At 42.6% G+C, this 24,776-nt stretch overlaps 1 protein-coding gene across 1 annotated transcript; it reads right to left on the bottom strand.

Moving 5' to 3' along the window:
* Positions 1 to 3,786: 3,786 nt before the first annotated feature.
* On the bottom strand, positions 3,787 to 6,540 carry LOC127343116 (indole-3-pyruvate monooxygenase YUCCA1). The gene is made up of 4 exons (XM_051369219.2): positions 5,745 to 6,540; positions 5,044 to 5,292; positions 4,735 to 4,857; positions 3,787 to 4,078 (listed from the first exon to the last, which is right to left on the bottom strand). The coding sequence occupies exons 1-4, from the start codon at positions 6,366 to 6,368 to the stop codon at positions 3,896 to 3,898; spliced, it is 1,179 nt and encodes a 392-aa protein (XP_051225179.1). The 5' UTR covers positions 6,369 to 6,540; the 3' UTR covers positions 3,787 to 3,895.
* Between the last annotated feature and the right edge of the window lie 18,236 nt (positions 6,541 to 24,776).

Raw genomic sequence — 24,776 nt, 5'->3', positions numbered from 1 at the left:
CAAATTGGAGAACACAACCATCTAGCTACTGCTATGAACCCGTAGTCCAAGGATGAACTACTCACGCATCACTTCGGAGGCGGGCATGGCGATGTACAGGCCTCCGGTGATGATCTCCCTCTCCGGCAGGGTGCCGAGAAGAGCTTCAGAACCCTCCCAAGTTAGGGTCAACGATGGAACTTTTCGTGGATGAAGACTCAGGTGTTTAGGTTTTTCCCGAGATCGTGAATAAATAGGCGGAAGAGCGAGGTCGGTGGAAACCTAGGGGGCCCACACCATGCCATGGCGCGGGCCCACCCTTGGCCGCGCCATGGGGTGGTGTGGCCGCCCTGTGGCGCCTCTCCGTCTCTCCTACGGACCTCGTCTTTGTTACGGTAAAATATTAACTTCAGCTTTTGTTTCGTCCAATTCCGAGAATATTTCCTGTACAAATTTTCTAAAATTCAAAGCAGCAGAAAACACAGAACTGATATTGTGGCATCTTGTCAATAGGTTAGTGCCGAAAAATGTATAAAAGTGTAACGAAGTGTAAAAAAATGGTGTAAAACAAGCATGTATCATCAAAAATTATAGATACATTTACGACGTATCAGTTACAAGTAAAGTTGCAACTACGAAAAATACATCCATGCCTTGCAAAATGGCATTCGCACATTTTTCGAATTAAAAAGCTCTATCCCGATTTCATTGAAATGAAATTACAAAGAGTACATCCAGTTATTCGATCAACATCCCCCCTCTCCCCATACTTTCTTGCCGAGGGAGTAACAAACTACCCTATCCAGGAACTACTACAGACAGACTACTGCGACCAAACTACAACAAAGTAAAACAAACACACTTTAAAGACAACCGGAAAATAACATTCCCATCAACTCTGTTACAAAAATATTTTCAAGGTCATTTTTTGAGAGGCAAATGCACACTCTCTTGACAAGAAAAACTCCAGTTACTTCGGGTAAGCCAACTCCAATCCTCCTTATCAACGAAGCCCAACCCACTTTATGTTGAAAGATCTTAGTTTCCACCTTTTCCAGGCGCGATAAACATAGACCAAACACGCTTACTTTCGGCAACATAAACCAAGACTCGATCTAGTGAGAAACACTATACAACACTACATTAGGCTCACACGGCAAACATGATCAAACACCATTGCATTTATGCCCTTCCAAATTGACCAGAAAATTGCAGCAACCCCCACAACAACACTTCTTCTAAACTTATTTGGAATCTTCATCACCATTCACTCATATCCTGGAAATGCACTTGTACTCCTACCATTCCAGTAGCACACTTGGCTATGCTCCAAGCGTACTTGATTAACTTACATCCAAAGAATAAATGATCTAAGATTTCCAACTCATCGTAGACCCAACATTTGTTATCTTCACCCTTCCATCCTCTCTTATAAGCACATCTCTTGTTGAGACACTATTATTAAAAGCAAGACACAAAAAAAACTTTAGTCTTTAAGGGGATCCTAACCAACCAGACATTACGATGTGGCCATTTAACTTCACCCATTTTCGAAGACAAATACATCGAATTAACCGTAAACTTACCATATTTTGTAAGCAACCATCTACAAGAATTCTCACATTCACACAACTTTAATACCCCTACACATATCCTATATTTTTTTCCACAACACTGCCGTTTCTCCGAATAAGGTTCTCGTAAAGGTAATAGTACCCCATCAGTTTTCTATTACATCAGCAACTAGCTAACATTAGGATTCAAAGTAATATAGTAAAGTCTATTAAATTCATTACATAAACTAATACTAGAGCGACATTGTTCTCTATTATATCAATGGTGTGAAGATGTGGGTACCAGAGATGAAGATACTGGAGGAGGATGATGTGTTGATGCAAATGACTGAGGCACATGACAGAGATTATACAGAATTCAACACGACCTCTTGTACGCAAGCATCAATTTTTCGTGTGGTTGTTTCCGGCGGGAATCGCGGGGCATATGAATAAGTGGAAGAGAGAGCGCTGACGTGCACATCAAACGAGGGACGAGATGCTGGTTGGTAGATCTAGATTTATTTAGCTAGGAAGAGAAACAATGTTCAGTTGGCTGCTTCTATTGCAAATTTTCTAAAGGTTATCTAGGCTCGTTCAAATCGAGGCCCACGGCTACCGCAGCCAGAGATCGGGGGGGGGGGGGGGGGGGTTGGGGGTTCAGATAAAGGAGATGGAAAATAAAATAAATGAAACGAAACGAAACGGAAATTTTGGACGTTGCCTCTTTTCTGAGTTGGATAGTATGCATGTTCATTAAAAAAACATAGTTTGTAGATTACTAGCACACATGCATGTGTGTTCATCTGGAGGGAAACGATTCTTCTCTAGTAATATGGACGAGAGGCAATAATAACTATTATCATATTTATTGTTCATGATAAATATTTATACTCTAGTTTACGATTGGTAAAGTTATAGCATCCATGGCTTTCTGTTGTTGATCATATTTTGCTCATGGAAGAGGTTTAGTCAATGGATCTGATATGCTCAGAACCATGAAGCAACACTCATTTCAAATGAGTTGATATTACCATGTATAAATTTGGTCTCCTAGTGGAACCTTACTTCCTCGGTCTGGCATATGTTATCAATATTATCACAAACAATATAGTTTCATAGTTCTGACACGCCAGGAACTACACCAAGTTCAAAATGAAGTTATTGACTCAAACGCCCTCCTTAGTCGCTGTCAAAATAAATATATACTAAAGCTTTGTTTGTAGAATCCAGCACAATGTTAAGTTTTAGAACTCATCTAAGTCTAGCATCGATTTTTCTTGCCCACTGTTCTACCTTTGAATAAACACTTAGCCTAACTGATATTCAAACTCATTTTATATAGTTTCATACTTAGGAATTCTCTTATTGTTGTCTGATGATCATCACATGAATCATTCTAGCATATGCTCGCAACACTTCAGAGCATAGGACATAGGGTTGTGCACATATCATGTCATTCATGATTTTAAAATCACTAATGTGTTTTACTCATTGCGTGTCAAACACACTAATTCTTGTTAAAACTCCAAAACGACGGAAACAAAAGTAGATCTAACTTGGATAACCAAAGTAGATCTAATCTTGGATAATCACGGAAGCCCTGGTCGCACTCCCTCCCCTATATAAAGAGAACGGTAGCTGGGGAGCTAGCCATCACAGCTCCAAACCGCAGCCCCCTCTTCTCCTTCCTCATCCTTCTCCATGCAGCCCTTAGGCGAAGCCCTATAGGAACTCAACCATAACTCCACCACCATGTCATTCTGCTGCTACATTTGATCTCATCTACTTCTCCTCCCGCCATTCTCGATCAAGAAGGAGGAGACACCATCAAGCCGTATGTGTGCATAACTCGGAGGCGTTGTTCGCTGTGGCATTGATCGGATATCACAAATTGGATCACGAGGAGTACGACTACATTGACCGCGTTAAATATGCTTCCGCCCAACGATCTTTGAGGGTACGTAGATCTAAATATCTCTCTACTTACATCTTGTAGATTGGGTCTTGGATCTTGTAAATTAGATCTACTTTTGTTGATTCTTTGTGGGAATATTTTTGTTTTTTATGCAACGAATCCCATCATCTTCATGCATAACTCGTTCCCGAGCATGGTTGTACCCCTGGTGATGGATGTTGACCATGCATTACGTAACGTTACTGAAATTTGACTTAGGAAAGTTCGAGGGAGGAAGTACCACTGTGGTACCCCCTGCCCCGTTTGTTGAACATCATCCGAACAATTCGTCCAAAGTTGTGCCTTCTGACGGGCAAGAAGCATGGTGTTAATTATATTCACAAAAATCCTACTCCTTCATCAAAACAGACAGAGCTATGTTATCTTCAAGCACACATTTAGCGAATCACTCTCTTTCTCTTTCCCTCCATTGGCAGTGTATATCCCTGGCGACAGAGAGGGCGTCCGACGAGGCTCCCAGGAGTCCTCGCTGCGAGAAGCCGACGGTGTAGAGGCCGTTCCGCCCTTTCCAGCCGTTGGGGAAGGGGGTTTTAGGCGTGCCTTCTCTCGTGAAAACATCGCCTCCATCCTGCAAGGTAGGAACAATCAATCAGCCATGGATGAGGTGCAGCCGCAGAGAATGGCTCACAAGTGCATCCGAAAAAAGGAGGGCATTCAGATACAGGGGGCTCAGTGCGTGGCTTGCAGGCGTGCGTTAAATGAACTTAATCGGGCAAATCTATGCTAGGCTCAACCAATTTCTTGCATCCGCCTTGACTATACATAGTTTGGATAGCCTTTTGTCGACCCATACTCCCCCCATCTGAAGTAGACTATAGAGTAGATGACCATATTCAGCAATCCACAAGTGTATATCCAAAGTCTCGAGTCCGGATACGCATTGTCCCCACCTTATACAGATGGGGATGCGGCCGGCCTAGTAGCAGCGCCCATGCCGACGGTGAGTCACTGACTCGATCACTTGGCGCGAGAGAGAAGGACACTTGGGGAAGAAAGGAGCGCATGGCAAGGGGCACGAGCTGCCTCTGCCCGTCCCCAGCACACGAGAAGGGGAAAGAGGGACAGGATGGCCGATCAGGGGAATTGAAGGCTGAGGACGAAGGAGAGGCCGGCCGTGACGCCATGGCGCAGGCTGGGTGACGGTAGCCGTACTGTTGATAAACTGTGCAGACCAAAAACGAACAAGGGAGTCCTTTTCATGGCGTCACTGTGTGATATGCTTACCTTGAGCCAGGAGGGCACGTTGCTCCTGTAGCCCGTGGCGAGTATGATTGCGTCGAACTGCTCCTCCTTGCCGTCCGCGAGCCTGGCCCCGACCCTCGTTACCTCCTTCACTGCTCCTACCACCTGGCCATGATCATGTCGAGCTCAGAAATCGGCAGAGAAAAATTAAAGCATCCATGTGCAGGAGGCCGTTCTCCAGGAATGGAACGGCTCTGATATAGATGCCAGATTAGGCAATGGCTTAATCCATGGTATTTCTTCAACCCTTTTGTGGAAGAAGCCTAGCTAGTCGACTGGCATGGCACTAACCTTAATTTTGCCTGATTTGATGTGGTCTAGCGTCCCAACGTCCAGCACAGGGGTCCTGCCGGTGAGGTTCTTGAGCTCGATGGGCCCCGTCTTTGGTCGTCTAAGCCCGATCTGGCTCGTGTTGCCGAGGGTCAGGTGAGCCGCCGCCAGGATGAACCGGTCGACGAGCTGGACCGGCAGCCACTTGAGCAGAGCCATGGCGATGCCGAATGTGGAGAGACCCAACATCTCCCTCGGCAGCACATGCACCTGTACCAAGAAAATGACCCCATGTATTTAGATGGTGTTTGATTGTTCGGTGTTCGAGCTGTGATGGCACGAGCGTAATAGCTGTATTAAATTGGAAGAAAATCAAAAAGAGATGAGCAGCAACATAGATAGGACAAAACATCCAACAGTGTGCGCATAATACTAGTTCTAATTATCCTTAAATATGACCAAATATAACCATGCAGATTGGAACATGCATGTGGAGAACGATAGCAACATGATACAGTGAGAAAATGGCACTCCTCGCCTGGGGGGAAATACCTAAGAAAGAGCAAAGTGAAGGAGGAGTATTACATGTTCAAAAAAAAAAGGAGGAGTATTACGCTGTACTACGAGAGTCGAGAGAGGCAAAACCAAACAAACAGAAGAAACACGGCAGGAAGGACGGATCCTAACAGCACAATCTATATATATAGCAAAAGGCTAATTACCGTGTTTCGCACCACCATGGAGGGCTTGGCGCCATACCGGCACAAATCAAGGCTCACCTCCATGCCGGAGTTCCCGCACCCCACCACCAGCACCTTCTCCCCGGCGAACTCCTCCCCGGACTTGTACTCGCACGTGTGCAGCACGCGCCCGGCGAACTGCCGCAAGCCGGGGAAATCCGGGACGTGCGGCTCCGCGTTCTCGCCCGTCGCCACCACGAGCCACCTGGCCATCAGCACCTCGCCGCCGGCGAGGCGCACCGCCCATGCGCCCAGGACCGTGTCGAAGGCGGCCTCCTCGACGCTGGCCCCGAAGCGCGGCGCGACCCCCGACGCCGCCGCGTACCGCTCCATGTACGTCACGAACTGGTCCCTGTTGGGGTACGTGGGGTACTCCTCCGGGAACGGCAGGAGCGGGAGCTCGCAGAAGCGCTTGGGGAGGTGGAGCGCCAGGCGGTCGTACATGCGGTGGCGCCACGTGAAGGCCAGCGAGTCGGACCTCTCCAGCACCGTGGCCGGCACGCCACGGGCCGCCAGGCACGCCGCCGCGGCGAGCCCCGAGGGACCCGCACCGACGATGACGGCGCCGGGGACCCACGTGGCGCGCCGCTCCTTCTCCTTGTCCATGGCCTAGCTTGCCTGCTTCGATCGGGCCTGGACTCTGGGGTTGAGCTTGCTTCTGTGTGGTTTAACTGTGAGGTGGGAGGGAGGGCGTGGTTTTACTGTGGAAGAGGGGTTTTATAGGGGTTTTGGCGAGGACTCGCAGGCTTCCCCAGCTCGAGAACTCGGGGAGTGCGCACACCAGCTCGGCAGCTCCACTATTTCTATTTCCTCTGTTTATCAAGCCCTGCCACCCGAATTCATGGAGTTTTCGTACGCGAAAAATAAAACCAAACTCGTAGCCTTGAAGCCAAGGTGTCTCTGTGGACCGCCGTAGCGGGGCGTACGTGGTCCAAGCTACTCTTTGTAGCTGTAGGTGGGAGTTACTCGGTCCTTGTCTTTGGTTGCAAATTTGGAAAAGGTTTGGTTGCAATACCACGGCTTGTCCCTTTTAATCACACAAACACCGGCACACCACAACTCATCGGAACGCAACAATCGCCAAAAAATCATTGGGTTAAATGACCTTTGATGGAAGCCTCGGCAGCGAGTGTGGACGTTTGGAGCACGGGCGACATGGAGCCCTTTTTTTGAACAATTTAAAAACTGTATTTTGAAGTTCCAAAAAAGAGGGCCGCCCTAGCTAGGGTACCTCCTTCCCCCAGCGCCGCCGCCGCCAGGCCCTCCCCACCGCCGCTCGCCTCCCCCTTCCCTCCCGTCCCCTCCACTTCGCCCGACCCCAGTGTCGTCCCCCGGGGCGACCCGGGGGACCAATCCCCAAGCAGCGCAGGAGACCCACGGAGGAGCGCCGTGCCGCTGCTGGCTTCGGCCGTGGTGGCGGTGGGCCCTGCTTCCCTAAGGGCGGCGGGGACCCTCGGGTTGCTTGCCGCGCAGGCGGCCTCGGGTCAGCGGTGGGTGACGACACTGACGAGGCAGGCTTTGCGCTGGTGGCCCGGCTGCTTTCGGTCGTCGACTCCTTCGACCGTGAGGGCAGCGATGGGGTCGGCGGGTGGCGGGCATCCTTGCTACTGGTTGCGCCGGCGCAGTTCTGGCCGCCATGCAGGTTGAGGGCGCAGGATGCTTCCGTCGTTGGCCCTGCTCGGTGCGGCGGGCGCTGAGGGCCGGAAGCGGGGCTGCGGGTGATGCAGGGGGTGGGCGCAGTGTTGCGGGGCGGCGGCCCTACGTGTGCTCTGGGTGGCTTGGCGTCCGCTGTGGCTGCGAGGGCGGCATGGTGGCTGGACCAGGGAGCTCACGCTGCTGTGGCCGATGGCTCGACTTTGGAACCCTGTATTGGTGTTCTTCGAAGCTCCCTCTCTGTGGCGGTTGGCGGCGCCCGCGGAGCTCTTCTCGGTGAGCTTGGTCGGCAGTAGTGGTGCGACTCGACTCTTCAACCCCGCACGGTGCGGGTGGTGGCAGCGGAGCTCGTGGAACTCCTTAGTCTGGTTGTGGTGGCGATGGTGGCTTGTGTGCGGCGGTGGCGCCGCTTCTGCACATGAGGTGTGTCTGCGGAGTGCGGGCCCACAGTGTTCGGCCTTCTTCTTGTTGTTCGGTCGCGTGAGGGTGTGGTGGCTCGTATGCTCCGGGCGAAAGCCTGGCCGCGCGGAGTCTGTGGATGTCGCCGTCCTTCTTGGAGGGCGGTCGTGGAGCTCTCCGACTCGCTGCCCTCGGGCTCACGACTTCGGGTGAAAACCTGGATCCCGCGGGATCGGACGACAGCGTCGTCTCTTCATTGTTTCCCCTCTTGAGGGCGTCTTCTTGAAGTTGGTGATCCCCTTTGCGCACTCCGGCGGCCTGGACACAATGGGCATCTGGGTTGGCAGGAGGTCAATCGGAGATGCGGGTGTTCCGGGTGGAGGCTTGTGAGGCAACGACGATGGTGGTGACCAAGGTCTGGTTGCGGCAAGGTCATGTTAGTCGGCTCCGTTCCGACATGTCCGAATGTCTTTGTGGTGGTCTCCTCTTGCTGTGAAGTTGAAGCTGCCATTGGGCGGTGTACGATGACCTTCGAGGGGCGATCCAGTGAAGGTCCTATTCGGCGCTTGTCTTGCGTATCTCCTCTCTGAGGTTCGTCTTCAGAATCGGAGCTGCCGGTCTCTTTTCGAAGAGTCATTTGTTTGGCATAGGCCGGCTTGAGCTTCTTGTATAGCTTTTGTGGGTAGCCAGGGTGGCTAGGTGTGCCCCTTGTGGCGGAGTGAGTGTGGTTGTGGGAGTGCTTTGGCGCTGTTGTTGTTGGTTTTCGCCCCGTTTTCTCCTAAAACCTGGGCACCTTCTGCTTAATGAATGGATGAGCAAATCTTTTGCCTCTGTTTTTAAAAAAATCCAAAAAATTGAGAAAAATTCTGGATGTAGGAAATAATGTAATCTAACAAAGTGAAGAAACCTTAACTTGAAATACCCTGTATTTTGGCTGCACAAAAATGAAAAAACTAACATCTTGGGGCATGTTTGATTCAAAAGATTTTAAAAGCACAACAATAGGAGAAAAAATGTAGAAATGATATGGCATGCCATATGAAACTCCACAGGAATAAAACGCAGGAATCAGTTGCCGAAGTCTTTTGGTTGCACCACAGCAAAAACAAAAAAAAAAACTGTATAGAGATTGAGTACATGTCATAATTGTCATAGACATATATAAATTTTCTAACAGGTCAAACCTCCTGGTAGAAATCCTATGAGACAGTACTACAGGAAATTAATCCATAAAAAATTTGGGGGTTCAACCCTCTGAATCAAATGCACACTATAGGAAAAATTCTATGTGTAAAAATCATCCTACAAAATTCTTTTGATAGTCCTTTGATTCAAACAGGACCTAAGGTAATGAACAATGCAAAATTTTGAACCTCCAAATTCTATCATATTTTTCTAAGCCTGGAATGTAAGGTATTTTGGGTTAAGAATGTTCTTAGAGTACATCACTATCTATTTCTAGATTTTTGTTAACTTTTTTTAAAAAATAAAATAATATTTTCAAATGTTGAAAAAATGAAGGGTCCCATGTCGCCAGAGCTCTAATGTTGATCTTCGGGAGCACCATAGTTTTCCCTGTCTCGGTTTATAGGTCATGTGTGCATTTGTAGGTTATTAATTTTACCAATGTAATATGAGGTACATACTACGAAATATATATCATTAGAAAATTAGATGTTATATTTTCCAACCGTATAATTCTTTTTTGTACAATTTATATATTATTGGTAAATTCAAAATATAGAGATATGTGCAGGACCTATAAACCATGACCGAGTGGCAATGATTCATTTCTGGAGATAATTGGTCCCATAACTAACTAAAATCCAAAATATAATAATCCAAACTATAGATCATGTTGAAACTTGATTTCTCATTGTTGGAGATACATTGATAGAGTACTAAGAAATAATGATCGGTGCCATCTGTGTCAATAGCTCATTGTGTGAAACCATGCTCAATCATACCGAGATACATTTTCCCACTTTTCTCAGTGTCCCTTGATTTTTGTTGTTGGTTATCTTATGGGGCTTTCGTTGGTATAATTTCATGCTTCCACACAACCACATCTTAATTTGATTATATGTGACTCTTGCTAATCAATATAAGAAAATGCATTAATTCACATTGATCTATGGCATGAAAACTTATTTCATCTTATTGATAACCATTCATTGTTTTAAACATGATATACTTTGCTTGTAAATCAAACTACTTAAATCCAGATTTTATTTGTCATCTATGTCCACTATATTGTCTCTATCATGGGTAAATCAAGACATTCCGATCTTGTTCAGGTTGCCTTCACCCGTTTTTTTGGATGAACTCTAATTATTTTAGGACCACATTTTTCATGGGGAAACAAGAATGCGAATGTTGGACAAAGTCACAATTGTTTCCTAAATGTTCAAAATGGTAGTATAGAAATTTAAGACAATTTTTTGGAAAGTGGCATGAAATTTATTTAGAATGTGATGCAAAAAGGTAAATATCCACTCTTTATATTTTAATGCTAGGATCAATTCCATTCAAATCTTTAATTTACTTTCCATGGTAATCATTTTCTTTAGAGGTCCATATTCAATGATTTTGGAAATTATGGCTCATTGTCTAGAGTTATTTAATTTGACATAATCAATATGAGGATGTAACTAGTGGAAATAAGGCATTACTTATGTGAAACATTGGAGCTTCTTTGTTCTTAGTTTAGGAAAAAATAGCTTGTATCTTAATTAGATAATGAGATGATGAATTGTACATTATCCATGGAAGATGGTATTAATGGAACTGGTGTCACTTCCTATAAGCTCTTGATCTAAGGCTCGCCTAAATATATTTGGGTGCAAAACCCTTACACTTGGTTTCACACCCTGATAGTAACAAATAGATATAACTAATATGTTTCTAAAGATGGTGAAGCAATTGGACCTCCTAAGTAGAAAATTTAATCTGGAAGATGATAATCTAACAATATAGTCTGTGATGTTGTATGCACATATCATTACTTATTGGCACCTCTCTACATAAAAATGGGGACATGACGCCATGCCATCAATGCTTAGATTTTGCTTGGCGTGACGAGGAAGGTCTAAGCTTGGGGATATGATACATCCATTTTTTCATAATTTTAGTAGGTAAACATGTCATTCGCGGTTATTATTTCATCCACGTTGGACATACTTTTATCAAGACTGCATTGCTATTGCAGAACTTCACCAAAGGAATGCTTGACTGATGTAGACAAAAAATGAGTGATAATTAGGCGTTAAGTGCGCACTACGGTCTAGATGCACCCACCAAGTGTGTGTTACCCAGGAAAATGCCAACGGGTCTTCACTTCTACCTTCCATTCATTTTTTTTCTTAAAATTACATGTTATTTTTCTAGAGGGTTTTTTTGGAGGCGGTAGCAAAATATAGGAACCTTCCGTAGCCCAAGGAGTTGGATACCAGTATTTCCTCCATTTCCTCTCGGAAAAATTGCCACCATCATTGTCACCGACACCTAGTCATCATGGGTAAACCATCTACCAAAACCATCATCATCTAGATCGCCATCCGATATTTCACTATGTCCATATCTAATAGATTTAAATCAAAACTTGTAATCACTTTCTGATGTTGTCTCCTTATTGTTGATTGGTACTGTGTATATTCTAAGTGAAGTATTGAAAATTTATGATTGTAGACCACATCATTATACCCCTTCATAAGCCATATTTTTGATTTGTGAGTAATCCATTAAATTCATGAGGGAATTGGGGAAACCATGTTGAATATTTTCATATGAGATTGTAATAGACATTTGTTGATTTATTTCTTTTTGTTGTGACATGTAAATGTAATGTGTAAAATTTTACTGCATGTGATACTCTTTAATGTATCCATTTATTTTAAAGTTGAATTGCATATAATACACAAACATATGAACAAACGATGTAAGGAAGACCCCAACCTCATTTTTGTGTCAGTTTCAGGTATTTTCGAAGAACAGGGAAAGAAACCAAAAATGCATCAAAGGGTTTCTAGAAGTATTATGAAAATTCATCGAAGGGCACCCTCTAGTAGGCCCTAGGGGATTACACATGCCAATGGCGCACTAGGGGCAAGCATGCACCTAGGCGTGTGTGAGTCAAAGGCATCATGTTTCCACCGCCTTTTGACGGATGCCTCCATCTAACCCTAATATGATTCACCTGTTTAGATTTCATTTTTTTCTTAAAAATACATGTTTATATTTAAAAAAAATCTCACAACATAACATATATCCAATCTTGGGATACCCTCCTAGAAGAATTCCACTACTACTATTCACGTCCATCATTGGTGTGCTCCTCACATGATCGCTAAGGACCTGAACTATTAACTAAATGTAGCAATCTCTATCTTTGTGATATCATGTATGCATCATCTGATATTTCCTACATGAGTATGATCAACTTTATGTATTTTTGGTGGTGGATCTATTTTTTATGAATTGTGCTCTACTTTATAGATTCATATTGTCTCTCTGTTCTTTATCCTAGACTTGGCTAGTTTATACTGATATAAAAAAATATCAAGAATGGTTTGTGTTAGTGAGGTGAAATAAGGGGTGTTGTTAGCCTAGTAATAGAAATGGTAAACACACAGTGTGCCCACTGGTAGTTTCTTCGATCACCTCACTAATGGCGACTTACTAGTGAGCGTGTGAACCCTTGTCTAATTTATCCATAAGAAATCACCAAAGACCACGCTTAGATATCTTTTAATTTTATTAATAATTAGATTTGAGATACAAAATACGGTTACCATCTATATCTCATATTATCTGATCAAACTAAGCAACCATAGTTATTGAGAACCACATGCTGTAATTTGGGATAAATGATTGATATTTACTATTATTTGTGTTTTATATCACTAGATGGGGGAGAATTTTTTCACACATGCATTACCTGTCACGGATTGATATGTTAGATTCCTAAATCAATTTCAATTATTTCTTACCACAAACCTTTTCACTTGCAGGCCCATTGAGTGGATTTGTAGCATTAAGAAGCCAATTTTCGAGCGCCTTGACAGGAAGGCAATTCTAGATGTACTCTATCCTTAATTTTTTTATTTAATTTAAATACTTTTCAAATTAACTTAGTATTTTATCTATATTAAACTATTATGTTTCTTCTTTAGCTAAAACCTAAGTAGAGAAATTTGTGTTGCTTGTCTTGTTATCTATCTTAGTGCAGTGTGTGCCCTTCTTATGCCATTAGTAAATTGTGTGACTTGACTTGGGCTCATAATGATGAAGTCATTAATAACCCTACCACATCTCCCCAAATTCAATCAGATGTATTTGAAATAAGTCTATCACTGTTAAATTTAACATCGAGCAATTTCGAGATACTATACTAGATGATGATGCTATGGATTTGCCTGATTTCTATGAAATATGTGATGATCAAAAAATAAATATGTCGAATCTTATCATATGAAGTTAAAATTATTCATTTCTCGTGGGCAAGGGGCTAAATAGTGTTCTTTATCTTTGCCAAATGGGGGTACTAATTCTAAAATCAACGCAAAGAAGCTTCCATTGCTCTATTCCCCAACTGGAATTATATGCATGAGAGAAATAGTATCATGAACTTTAAGAAAAATGAGAATGAATATGTTGCTCAAGATTGGGAAAGAACTAAGATTTTTCATGGAAGTTTTCCTACACATGGTGATTAGCTTATTCTCCACATGTTTATGATGGATTAAATAGCATGTCTATAGTTCTTTTAGATCCATTAGCACATGGTGCCTTTACGAGATAAACAACCAGTAAATTTAAAATTTTGATAGATATCATGTTAGCAAGCTATTCTTAGTACCACAATGAAAGATCATCATCATATACAAAAAAATGACACTCTATAGAGGAAGTTGAGAGTTTTTAATACAAATTTTATTATGATTATGTCCCTGATCTCAAATAGTTCCAGTACAAAGATATTTCTATTGGTGAACTAGGTGAAAAGAACGCCAAAATTGATGTAAATTTTTTTTGGTAGAAACAAGAACTTTAGCAATATTGCCAATATGCAGAATAATTATTGAAACAACTACTGTAGGCCAAACCCAAATTGTATTGATTATGGTAGTATTAGTTATGTTTCGTATGAAGTTCTGAGCGTGTTAAAGCAATTTATCTCTCCTCTGAAGGAGATGAACAAAGAATGTCAAGATAATTTTGCTAAGTTTGATGGTACCTGTATAAGTGTTGATGGTTTAACCAATGATGAGGGGTCTATTATTAAATATTCATTAGAAAAACTATGGATAAATATTATGGAAATAATTATGTACGTATAATGTATTATGCAAGAAATGTGTACCACTCTAATGTGATGGAAAGCTCTTTAAATTTCTTTAGAAAAAAGAACACAATGAAGTAAAATCATGGGCTATCTTTGCCGAAACACTGAAGCATTGCTAGACTACCCATAGTGAGAGCATCATAGGTAATAGTATCGTGTATTCTATGCATGTAAAAAGTTGACGTGTCACGTTAATTAATGATGGGAGAGATTATAGTGATATCGTAGGTACTCCTTATCATAACACATAGAACTAAAAAAATTGATGTCAATGGATCGTATGTAAAATTTTGCATTGAGATTCTAGAAATCAATAAAAATAACGAGACTATGATATCATGTATTATAGAGATAATAGCATACACAAATATAATACTTATAATATTATTATATGATACAATCCACTATGACCAGCTTTAGGACGTTTGATCCAAGAGCGTAATAATTTTATATGGAATATATAGTGCACGCAATGTTAAGGCAGTTCTGATCTATCCCAATTAATGTGAAAAAGCAGTCTTAGTGATGAAATCAAATACTCTAGAACTGATATAGTCTTATTGCAAATCCTCTAGAAATGTCTATTTTCAATGTATGCAGTAGCTTAGAGAGCGAGAGGGCGTAAATGCGATGTGCACTGGAGAAGTGCAGAGAAATGCCAGCCGTGCACACCGAAAGCAGCTCAGGGTGCTCGAGCGGTTTCAACAGGGTGAGCACACACCTCATTTGCTTCCTGTGGTTCTAGGCGCAGGATGTAGCACTGAGCTACCATCAATGACGTTGCCGTGGATTAATTAGGGGTCCAATGACGAAAGAGCAATCGAAGATGTAAGTGCGAATAAGTTGATGGACAGGTGCGGTACGAGTCAACTCGGAGTGATCGAGTTCAAAATGATGGGCTCGTGTACTCGAGGGGTCGTCTACATGCTACAGTTGTCGCAAGTCAGGCACTCAGGCTCGCTGGAAATATAGTTGTCACAAGTCAGGCTCGCTGGAAATATTTATTGTGAAGCACGCTGCTGGTCACAGTCTTGCTACTCTGGCTAGGACGAGGATTCGCTGCCACTGGCAAGTAATAGCGTGCCACTGCAGCTTGCATGCCATAAACTCAACAATTGAATACTATTCAAGCATGTGATTATTTTTAGTATTTGTAAGGTACTCTATTCAAGTATTATTAGTACTGTGAGTATTATCATGACCGTATGCATGGAATAATGTAAGCAAGGAATGTTATCAGAATTCTTTAGAAATAGAATCCAGGTAGTGACGTTTTTGGCTCGTGGGTGCATATGCTTCTTTTTTTTAAGCATTGTTGTTATATTTTGAAGTGTTAAAATTTTCAAACGAAAAATTCACGTTTACATCCTCGCATGTACATGCGCAGAAAGTCTTTTCATGGAAAATCAACTTGTTGTTTTGACTTTGTAAAAAGATAAAATTTGGTGCTAAAAATAAGGCTTTTTATGAGATATGTTTTGGCCTTTTACATCGACCATAAAAAATATCGGATTTTTACGAAATTGTACGAGAACATAGATTATCGAGATGTACATGCGAAATTTTTTGTTGAATTTTTTTGGTAATTAGAAATATGTTTTTTTAGGTGGAAGGAACATATGCACGTAGAAGCCGAACTGAATTTCCACAGAATCCTCATGTATTTTTCCAATGTGGGTCATTTGAGTGTACGACTGAATCTTATGTCCCGCCAAAAAGATGAATAGGTTTCTTACTAAGAATCCATTACCTCTCTATGTATCCTAAGATTTTCATCCACTCAAACCTCTTGTGAATGATCTCGTGTTTTATTTTATGTGGTTCAATCAAATGAACTTAGGTGCAAACATGGTCATACATTGTTAAGTGAGTGTTAGACCAATACACATGTTAAACTACATTCAACTACTTCCTCTGATCCATAATAAGTGTCGGGTTTTAGTTTATTTTAGTTTAAATATAAATTAAAACCCTGACATCTTTTTATGAATTGGAAGGAGTAATAGAATTGAAGCATGAAAACTCACTTGATGTGTTTTATAATATTAAATACCATTAATATATATGAAAGTAAAACCAACTGTAAAATTAGATTAAATATTTTGACGGGTCACATCAAAGGTATCCCGACAAACTCGTGAGTTTTATTTTCTTGGATCAAAATAGATTCTAGAAATAGAATGAATAACGGATCAGAATTCTTAAGACAACATATATACTGGTACTAAAAATTGACAACCCGTTGAAGGTGTTTTTATAAGAAAACATGTAGCAAGAGAAGGGAAAATTATCCATTCTCATGTAGCATGCTTGGAAGGACACAGGAGAGACGGGACTAGCCATTGTCCCGTGCAGCATATATAGTTTTTTTTTAAACATGACACAAAAGCAGACGCTCACATACACGCGCATACACTCACCCTTATGAATGAATATTGTGTCACTGAAGCTTGCAGGCCATATAAACTCAAGGATTGAATACTCAATTCAAGTATGTGATTACGTTTAGAATTTGTAAGATGCTGTATTCAAGTATTTTTAGTATTGTGAGTATTATTGTCGCCATATGCAAGGAATGTTACCATAATTATTTAGGGCTAGAATCCTCATGTATTTTTCCTATGTGGGTTGTTTGAGTGTACGATTGAGTGTTATGTCCCATAAAAAAGAAGATGAATCGGTTTATTTCTTTCTAAGGATCGATTACCTCTATGTATCATAAAAATTTTGTTCACTTAAATCTCTTGTGGATGATGTCTTATTTTATTTGTGCGGTTCAATCAAATGAACTTAGCTGCAAACATAATCATATACTATGAAGCCAGCGTTAGACCGCAATCTCTTGTTTTCACATTCTGTATCTTGGATCACAGGTTCGCCACACCTAAGTCAACTAGTAAATATATACTTGTCAAAACACATTCAACTAATATAATTGAAGCATCAAAACTCTCTTGATAAACTGTAAAATTAGATTACAAAATATTGACGGGTCACATTAAAGGTTTCCCGACTAACTCCTGATTTTTATATGCGTATAGATCTCTTAATATTTTCTTAGATCAAAATAGATCACCAAAATAGCATGAACCATACAGAATTCTTAAGGCGACATATATACTACTCTGTGTGTGTGTGTCAGACCACTATAAAAAATACATTTTGCATCTATATATAAGGCCACCGACACCAATCAAGAAAAGTTGATTAAATTATTACCTGGTAGGATAGTGCTCATTATCCATAAAGAAAGACTCACCACGTGCATCATATTTAATTAGTTTCTTTGACACAACATATTTAATTAGTTTGAAACAGGAGAGCATTTCCATATAATGAATCGTGTTATTTAATAGTTTGCTGTGTTTCCGGTACCTGGAATGTGAGTTTTTGGTCTTATATGTAAAAAAGAGAATACTATAATGGATAACCGTTGAAGATGTTTTTTAAGAAAAGGTGTAGCGAGACGAAAAAAGTGTATACCCATGTCTAACTATTCACAGATTTTATTTATGTCACTAGATCATTTTCAATACTCGGTGCATGTTTCTCACGATACTTCGATTTCTATGTTGTTGTTGATTAGAAAGTTAAAATGTGATGCGGGTACCCACCTACGAGTGACCAAAGCCAACGCCATTGCCTCCCACCTTTCTTTCACGACACGCCTTCACTCCCTCCCCTAACACCAGCTCTCAAATCGCCGGTCATTCTGATGGAATATTTCGCCTGCGCTGGAACCTAGAGCGACCACTGCCTAGTCATCCATTGGCACAACTTTTTGTTCACCGACTCAGCCCTGAACGCGGCGCCCTCTTCAAGTGTCCATCATGCATTGAAGATATTCGGTCGCTTGTATGGTAGGTACCGCCGATCATGGGTCTTGCCTCTCTTTCCAGTGATGATTGCTTAAGATTTTATTTTTCTCATAGACATGGATAGCGACAACGAGATGATCCAAAAAATCATTGAGGACAAGCAAGAATTCGACGCTGACCGACGGGAGCACATGTCAATCATCGGTTGCCACCAAAATATGCTTGATGACAGTCGAGCCGAAGAAGAAGGTGTTGCGTCATGGAGGTTCAAAGCCTGGAAGAAAGAAGTCCAAGCCACAATAGAGGTTGGAGGGACACACCATGCTTTACAACAACTACTTCGCTGACGAGGCGACACAAGTCAATAATTTTCAAAGTTGCTATCGTATGAGCATGGAAGTATTCACGGAAATTCTTCATGGCGTGAGAGAGTATGACGACTTCTTCAAACTGAAGCACGACATTGTTGGCATGGCTAGTTTCTCGTCAATCTAAAAGTGCACAGCCGACATGAGGATCCTTGCATATGGATCCCCTCCCGACTCATAAGATGACATTTCACCTATGCATGATTGAGTCCACTGCCATCGAATGCATGTATAAATTTTGCAGAGGCGTGGTTGAAAAGTTAGGCAAAGACTATTTGAGAGGGTCAAATCAAGCAAAGACTGCTAAGATCATGTCACAAAATAAAGTGAGAGGATTCCATGGGATGCTTGGAAGCATCGATTGGTTACACTGGATACTGCAGTGTGCTGCTAGAAGTTGTGGCAGATCATGACTTGTGGATTTGTCATTCTTTTTTTAGCATGGTTGCATCCCACAATGACATCAATGTGTGGATGCACTCTCTGGTGTTTGTGAAAGTTGTGGAAGGTCATGCTCCACCATGCAACTATGAGATCAATGGCAACTCATATGCCAAGGAATAATATTTAGCCGATGGCATCTATCCCAAATGGGCGACATTTGGCAAAACAATCCCGACGTCTCTAGGTCAGAAGAGTTGCCACTTTGCTGAGCATTAAGAGAGTTGCAGGAAGGATGTCGAGTGGGCATTTGGTGTGCTCTAATCTAGTATCAAGACCAAATGTAGGAGGTGGTGCATGCTTGTGTGATCATGCACAACATGATCATCGAGAGTAACCGAAGACTCGAGTCAGGCATGTTGGTCCCTATGAGTGTGAGGGCCCTCTTGCGGATGTTGATCACTAGATGCTTGCACTTTTGCGGATTTCATCACCATGCCTACAGAAATCCGCGACTCAAATATTCATGTTGAACTTCAAAATGATCTCGTAGAGTATCTCTGGAGGATCAAAGGAGTCATCTTTGTTGCAGAGCCTCGATCTAGTTCAACTATTATTTGTTTTGTTTGTTGTTTGTTCTATTTTCATTGAATTTTTTTGTAAAAGATATTTACCTCACCATTGTCGACCTTGGCTGTAGCATGTCACGTATCTCCAGGGGCTTGTACTCGTCCAACCGCCACCCTAAAAGCATGGTACTCCTCCGGTGAGAGCACCCATGTGTTCTTTCCTGGAAGACCAAAAGCACCAGGAAAAGGCAACAACTCTTGGAACAATTCACCGTTAGTCTCAAAATAAAATTGATAGGCACGAAGTTGATTGTTCTACCTATACACACCCAAGAACTTGGTACTAGCCATATGGTTATCATCCAAATACTTACTTCCCATAATGACATTGCCCCGGGGCATCTCAATACTATGGAAATAAGAAATTTGGGTGACTAACCCACCACAACGGATATCACCTGAATTTGCCGACCTCTGTCGGAGGAAGTGCTGAGAAGGGAACCAAGGTTGACCTTGTGCAACATGTTGGGGTAGAGTGCACTGAAGATGACGCATACCTCGGGGCTAGCAATGGCCCCGATATCTCCCTTGTCGAAGATAGAATTCGCCAACAAGGTGGCACTAGTAGGGGCGCTTTTGCGGTGCACCATTTTGGAACTCTGTGGCGCACGAACCCATGCGCCATAGAAAAGTGACATTTCTGTGGCAGACCAGGTAGGCATGCGCCACAGAATACTTTCTGTGACGCACCCAGCGGTGGTGCGCCAAAAAAAAATGAATTTTAAAAAAATGGCGGCCAGATCTAGATCTGGGGCCGTCGGAATTTCGCCGGATTTTTTTAAAAAAAATTTCCGGAGGTCGCCGAAGGTGGGTGGTTGGGTGGGGTGGGTGGAGTAGGAGGAGGCCGGCCGAAGGTTGTTGGTGGGTGGGTGGTGGAGGAGGAGGAGGTCAGCCGAAGGTGGGGGAGGGGCTGCTTTGAGTGTCAACACCCGGATTTTTAAGTCTGAATGCCTATTATGTCATACATCGCAATCCCAGGAATATTGTTGTTGCGAGGCATAATAGTTAAGTATCACAGTCATCATTCATTACAAACCATAAGGTCTTACAAATTGGAATCACATGATCCATATTACACGAATAGTTGATCTATTGATCAACGAACAACACGAGTTCATAGCGGAAGCGTAAGATACAAGGACCCTCTAGTCCACAGGCCAACGCTTGACGTCGGAAGACTCCTAGTTGTCGTAGGCGTCCTGCTGGTCATCTCCTTGTTCATCATCATACTCTGGCCATTTGAATAGCCAGGGACAAAGCCGTGAGTACTTCAAGTACTCGCAAACTAATACCAGTGTAAGTGCTGGACATTTCTAGTAAGGTTTGCTAAGCTCTAGTTTATTTGCATAAAGCCAGTTTTAGTTCACAAGTATTTGAGAAAAGTTCAGTCATGTGCTAACTAACTCAAGTGGGAACATTAGTGTCATTCCCACCTTTCAAGTGGTGATTTCTATTAAATTCACCACTTCACAATTCAAGTCATCATCATTTTCAAGAATTTGATATCGGAAACTGTATGGCCTTTCCAACCATCCGTAACCGTGGACGCGGCTATTCGAATAGATTGACACTCTGCAGAGGTTGCACACTTGTGCCACAACATTTGATTTCATCCGTCGGGATTACCCCGAATCATCATAACACAGTCGCGGATCATCAACCATAACCGTTCACTTAGAAATCCTAGTATGAGCACCTCTCCCCATGAGCTTGGCCTCCCAGTGAAGACCAACTGTCAACCTGGGAACTGCACAGGGCTTGGCCGTATAATTCACCTCAATTCACATCATTTCTCAACAACGGAGGCAGCCTCAAGCATAACCCCTATGATGTGTGTTCAGAGGGAACCCATACTAAGATGCATAAACTTCCAGTTAAGCCCTACCCATAATCAGGTATTGTGGGGGTACTCAATATTGGAAAGGTATCACATTCAAACCAATATCATTTTTATCAAAAATCACCATCTTCTCTTGGTCATATTCACCTTCAAAAATCAATCAATGGAATGCTTCATCATTCCAAGGTTTCAAATTCAGTTCAAGTCACATTGTTCCCATCTAGAGTAGTCAAGTTTTAATTCATTAGCACTAGCTCTAAATCATGAGGGGTGCTATCTTGCTTTGCTTGATTGAGACTAACTTTGCTACTCTAATAAACTCCTTTTACTTTGACCAAAGTTAACTATAAAAGTAACTCTTGGAAAACAACAAGTAAAACTTGTAATGTAGAAACTTGGGTTAGGCTTATGGTAAGAAAAGGTAAGACTATGGTGCCTTGCCCCAAAGGGCTTTGCACTTTGCAAGAATATTAGCTTGCCTTGGTAGTTCTCAAAGTTCTCCTCCTCCTCCTCTTGGTAGCAACCTTCTTCCTCCGGGTATTCTCGGGTGCTAGCGTCTAAATTTAAAAACGAGTATAATCACTCAACTAATTCAATGGCTATTCCATACATCACATATATTCACACAAGCTATTCTAAGCACACAATTAATCTTATTATGGTGCATTGGTTGTGTTGCTTGAGGAGAAATAGTTTCCTTTCATTTAATATGTAAATGATAGTTTCCATAGGGTTCTTGAGAAATAATTTCCTCTCATTGAAATCATCTTAAGATTTAATTTCTCAAACAATCATGCATGAATTTATATTGACCTAAGTCAAACATTCATTATCATCCCTTGAGAAAATGATTTAAATGAGGTAGACCACCTCATATCATTTAATACTTCTACTAATGATTTAAATCTCCAAGTAATTCAGATACGAGAGTTTGGCCAGGGGTCTAAACATCACATGTATTCATTTGGGACAAGATTTAAATGAAGTAGACTACTTCATATGATTTGCATAATAGTTTTGGACAATATCACTTAGATAAACTAGCCATATTGTCCATTAATTAAACTAGGGCATGATCATGCAAAGTGACCACACCATTTTCTTGCATAAACAATTAGTGTAAGTCAAACGTGAGCTATTGGAGTTGGAATTAACTTAATATCTATTTTGGTTGATTTTTAATAATTATTTGAATAGGGAAAAGTCCCTGCTGTCATCTTTTTATCAGATTAATTCTACAACTAATTTTGACATGGGACCAGTGGCATATTGTAGATATTTTTGGTAGATTTTCAACAATATAAAATTTGTTAAATTTGGCCAAGCAAAACAGATTCTATGGATTTTTAAAGTTGGAGCCAGTATTGAATTTGATTTGAATTTAATTAAACAGAATTTGAATTAAAGGGCCGGCGGGAAAGCTAAGTGGGCCGAAACCAATTCAAACGCAGCAAATCGGCCCAGTAACGCATCCAGTGTGCTTGGGCTTGCTGACAGGGTGGGTCCCGCATGTCAGCGGCTATTCAAACCCGAAACGGTATGAGCTAATATGGCGCGTTGGATTAGATCCTGATCTAACGGCTCAGGGTCATCGTCTTCTCCGACGAGATCGAGCCACTGGCGCGGCGAGGGTAGGGGGTCGTAGGGCTCACCGAGGCTCCAGCAAGGTTTGGCAGTGTGCTCGAGGTAGATGTGGACGACGGCGAAGCAGCTGGTAGCAGTGGCGGAGCTCGAGGTGGCCTGGATCAACGGCGATTGCTCCAGGGCTTTCGCGGCTCCGAGCTTGCGATTGCAGCGACTCCGGCGGCGATTGGCTTGGCTAATGGTGCGAGAATAAGTGGTGAAGGGTGGGGAGTGAGATGGTGTGCTCAATGGCGTCCAGGGAACGTGGTATTTATAGAATCGAGCGAGGGCTGCGGGGCAGGGTGGTGGTCGACATGGGCGCGGCGATTCCGGCGAGGTGTTGGGCTAGGCAAGGGTTCAGGGACGTTCTCCTCGTCCAGACGAAGCTGTAGGTAGCAACGGCACGGTCGGGCGGCGTCTGTGGGCGACGCATTGCTTCCGTGTCATCGGGCGGCGTCTACGGGATCTTCTTCTCCGTCTCCGGCGGCGGCGGTCCAGGGAGTGGTCGTGAGCGTGTCTGTTGGCGTCGTGGTGTCACGGCGGTGCTCAACGTCTTGCAAGCGGGGCCAGAGCGAGTGCGAGCGAGTGGAACGGCGCGCGTCCAGTGCGCGTCCACGCGCGACGCGAGCGGCATCTGGCGGCGACCGTGGCACGCTTTCTCCGGTGAGGCTACGTCGTCTACGGCGAGGCTGTCGGTGCTAGGAGATGTAGGAGAGCAAGGTGGCAACGTTTGGCACGGTGGCCAGGGGTGGCGATGAAGGAGAGGAGGGGTGGCTCGGCATGGTGGCGCCATGGCCGGCATGGCCATGCACATGTGAGCAAGCCTCTCCTCCTTAGGTTTACTATGTGCCATTAAGGGTGAGAGGGGGAAGGGGAACCATTTAGAGTAGGTTGGGGTAGATTAGAGCTAGGTAGATCACTATTTGAAATAGTGTGTAATAGTTCCATATTTGGAATTTGTGAATTTTGTCCAAATTTGATTGAATTCAAATGGTTGACCAATTAGAAAAGTGTGTGTTTGATTGAGTTAGAAATGACCAGAGAAGAAGAGGTGTGGTGGTGGAATTGTTGAAATCAAAGAATTGCAAATTTGGCTAAGTGTGAGATTGTTCCACCTAATAAAATGTTGCAACTTTGGATGAGCATAGCATTTGATCTAGAAAGAATTTGGCATGGTGATCTTTACAAAAGTGTTCACCTTGATGTTGTCTTGGATGAGGTGCAAAGATTTAGCAAGGTTTAGTTTGAAAAATTTGAATTGCAGGGACTCAAAGTAGTGATCAGACTATAATTGGCAGATTTGACCATTATCATATGTGAGCCAAATTTGAATTTGAAATCCATTTGATTTGTGTTTCTTTGATTCCAAAAGTTGTAATAAGTGTTTAGTAACATTGTTCAACTAATGGTGAAGACCAAAATGGTCTAGGGTCAAAATTTATAAAAATGGCATAGGCCATATTTGAGGATTTTAGGGTTTTTCCTTTTATTTGATTTCTTTCTCTTTTTGTTTATTTGGTTGGTGATCTTCTCATGATCACATTAGGGTTTTAGAGTATAGCATATACACATAATAACAATCATCATGGCATATCACTCAAATGCACAAGTCCTATGCAGGGCACTATATGCAATTTGAAAAGTTTTTGTTGGTTTGAAATTTTGCTCTCTGGAATCTTCTAACTTTCTTTTTATTGAAATTTGGGATGTTACAAACCCTTCCCCCTTACAAAAGATCTCGTCCCGAGATCTAAAAGAAAGTTAGGTACTAAAGAGATCTGGGTACTCCTTCTTCATGAAGTCTTCGCGTTCCCAAGTGGCTTCATCTTTAGTATGATTGCTCCACTGTATCTTCAGAAACTTGATGCTTCGGGTGCGGGTGGTTCGGTAAGCTTCCTCCAGGATGCGAATCAGCACTTCGCGGTATGTCAGGTCCTTGTTGATATCCACCGATCGGTGA

This window comes from Lolium perenne, chromosome 3 (assembly GCF_019359855.2).
Source record: "Lolium perenne isolate Kyuss_39 chromosome 3, Kyuss_2.0, whole genome shotgun sequence".
NCBI classification, from domain to species: Eukaryota; Viridiplantae; Streptophyta; class Magnoliopsida; order Poales; family Poaceae; genus Lolium; species Lolium perenne.
This window is presented reverse-complemented; position numbering and strand designations above follow the sequence as displayed.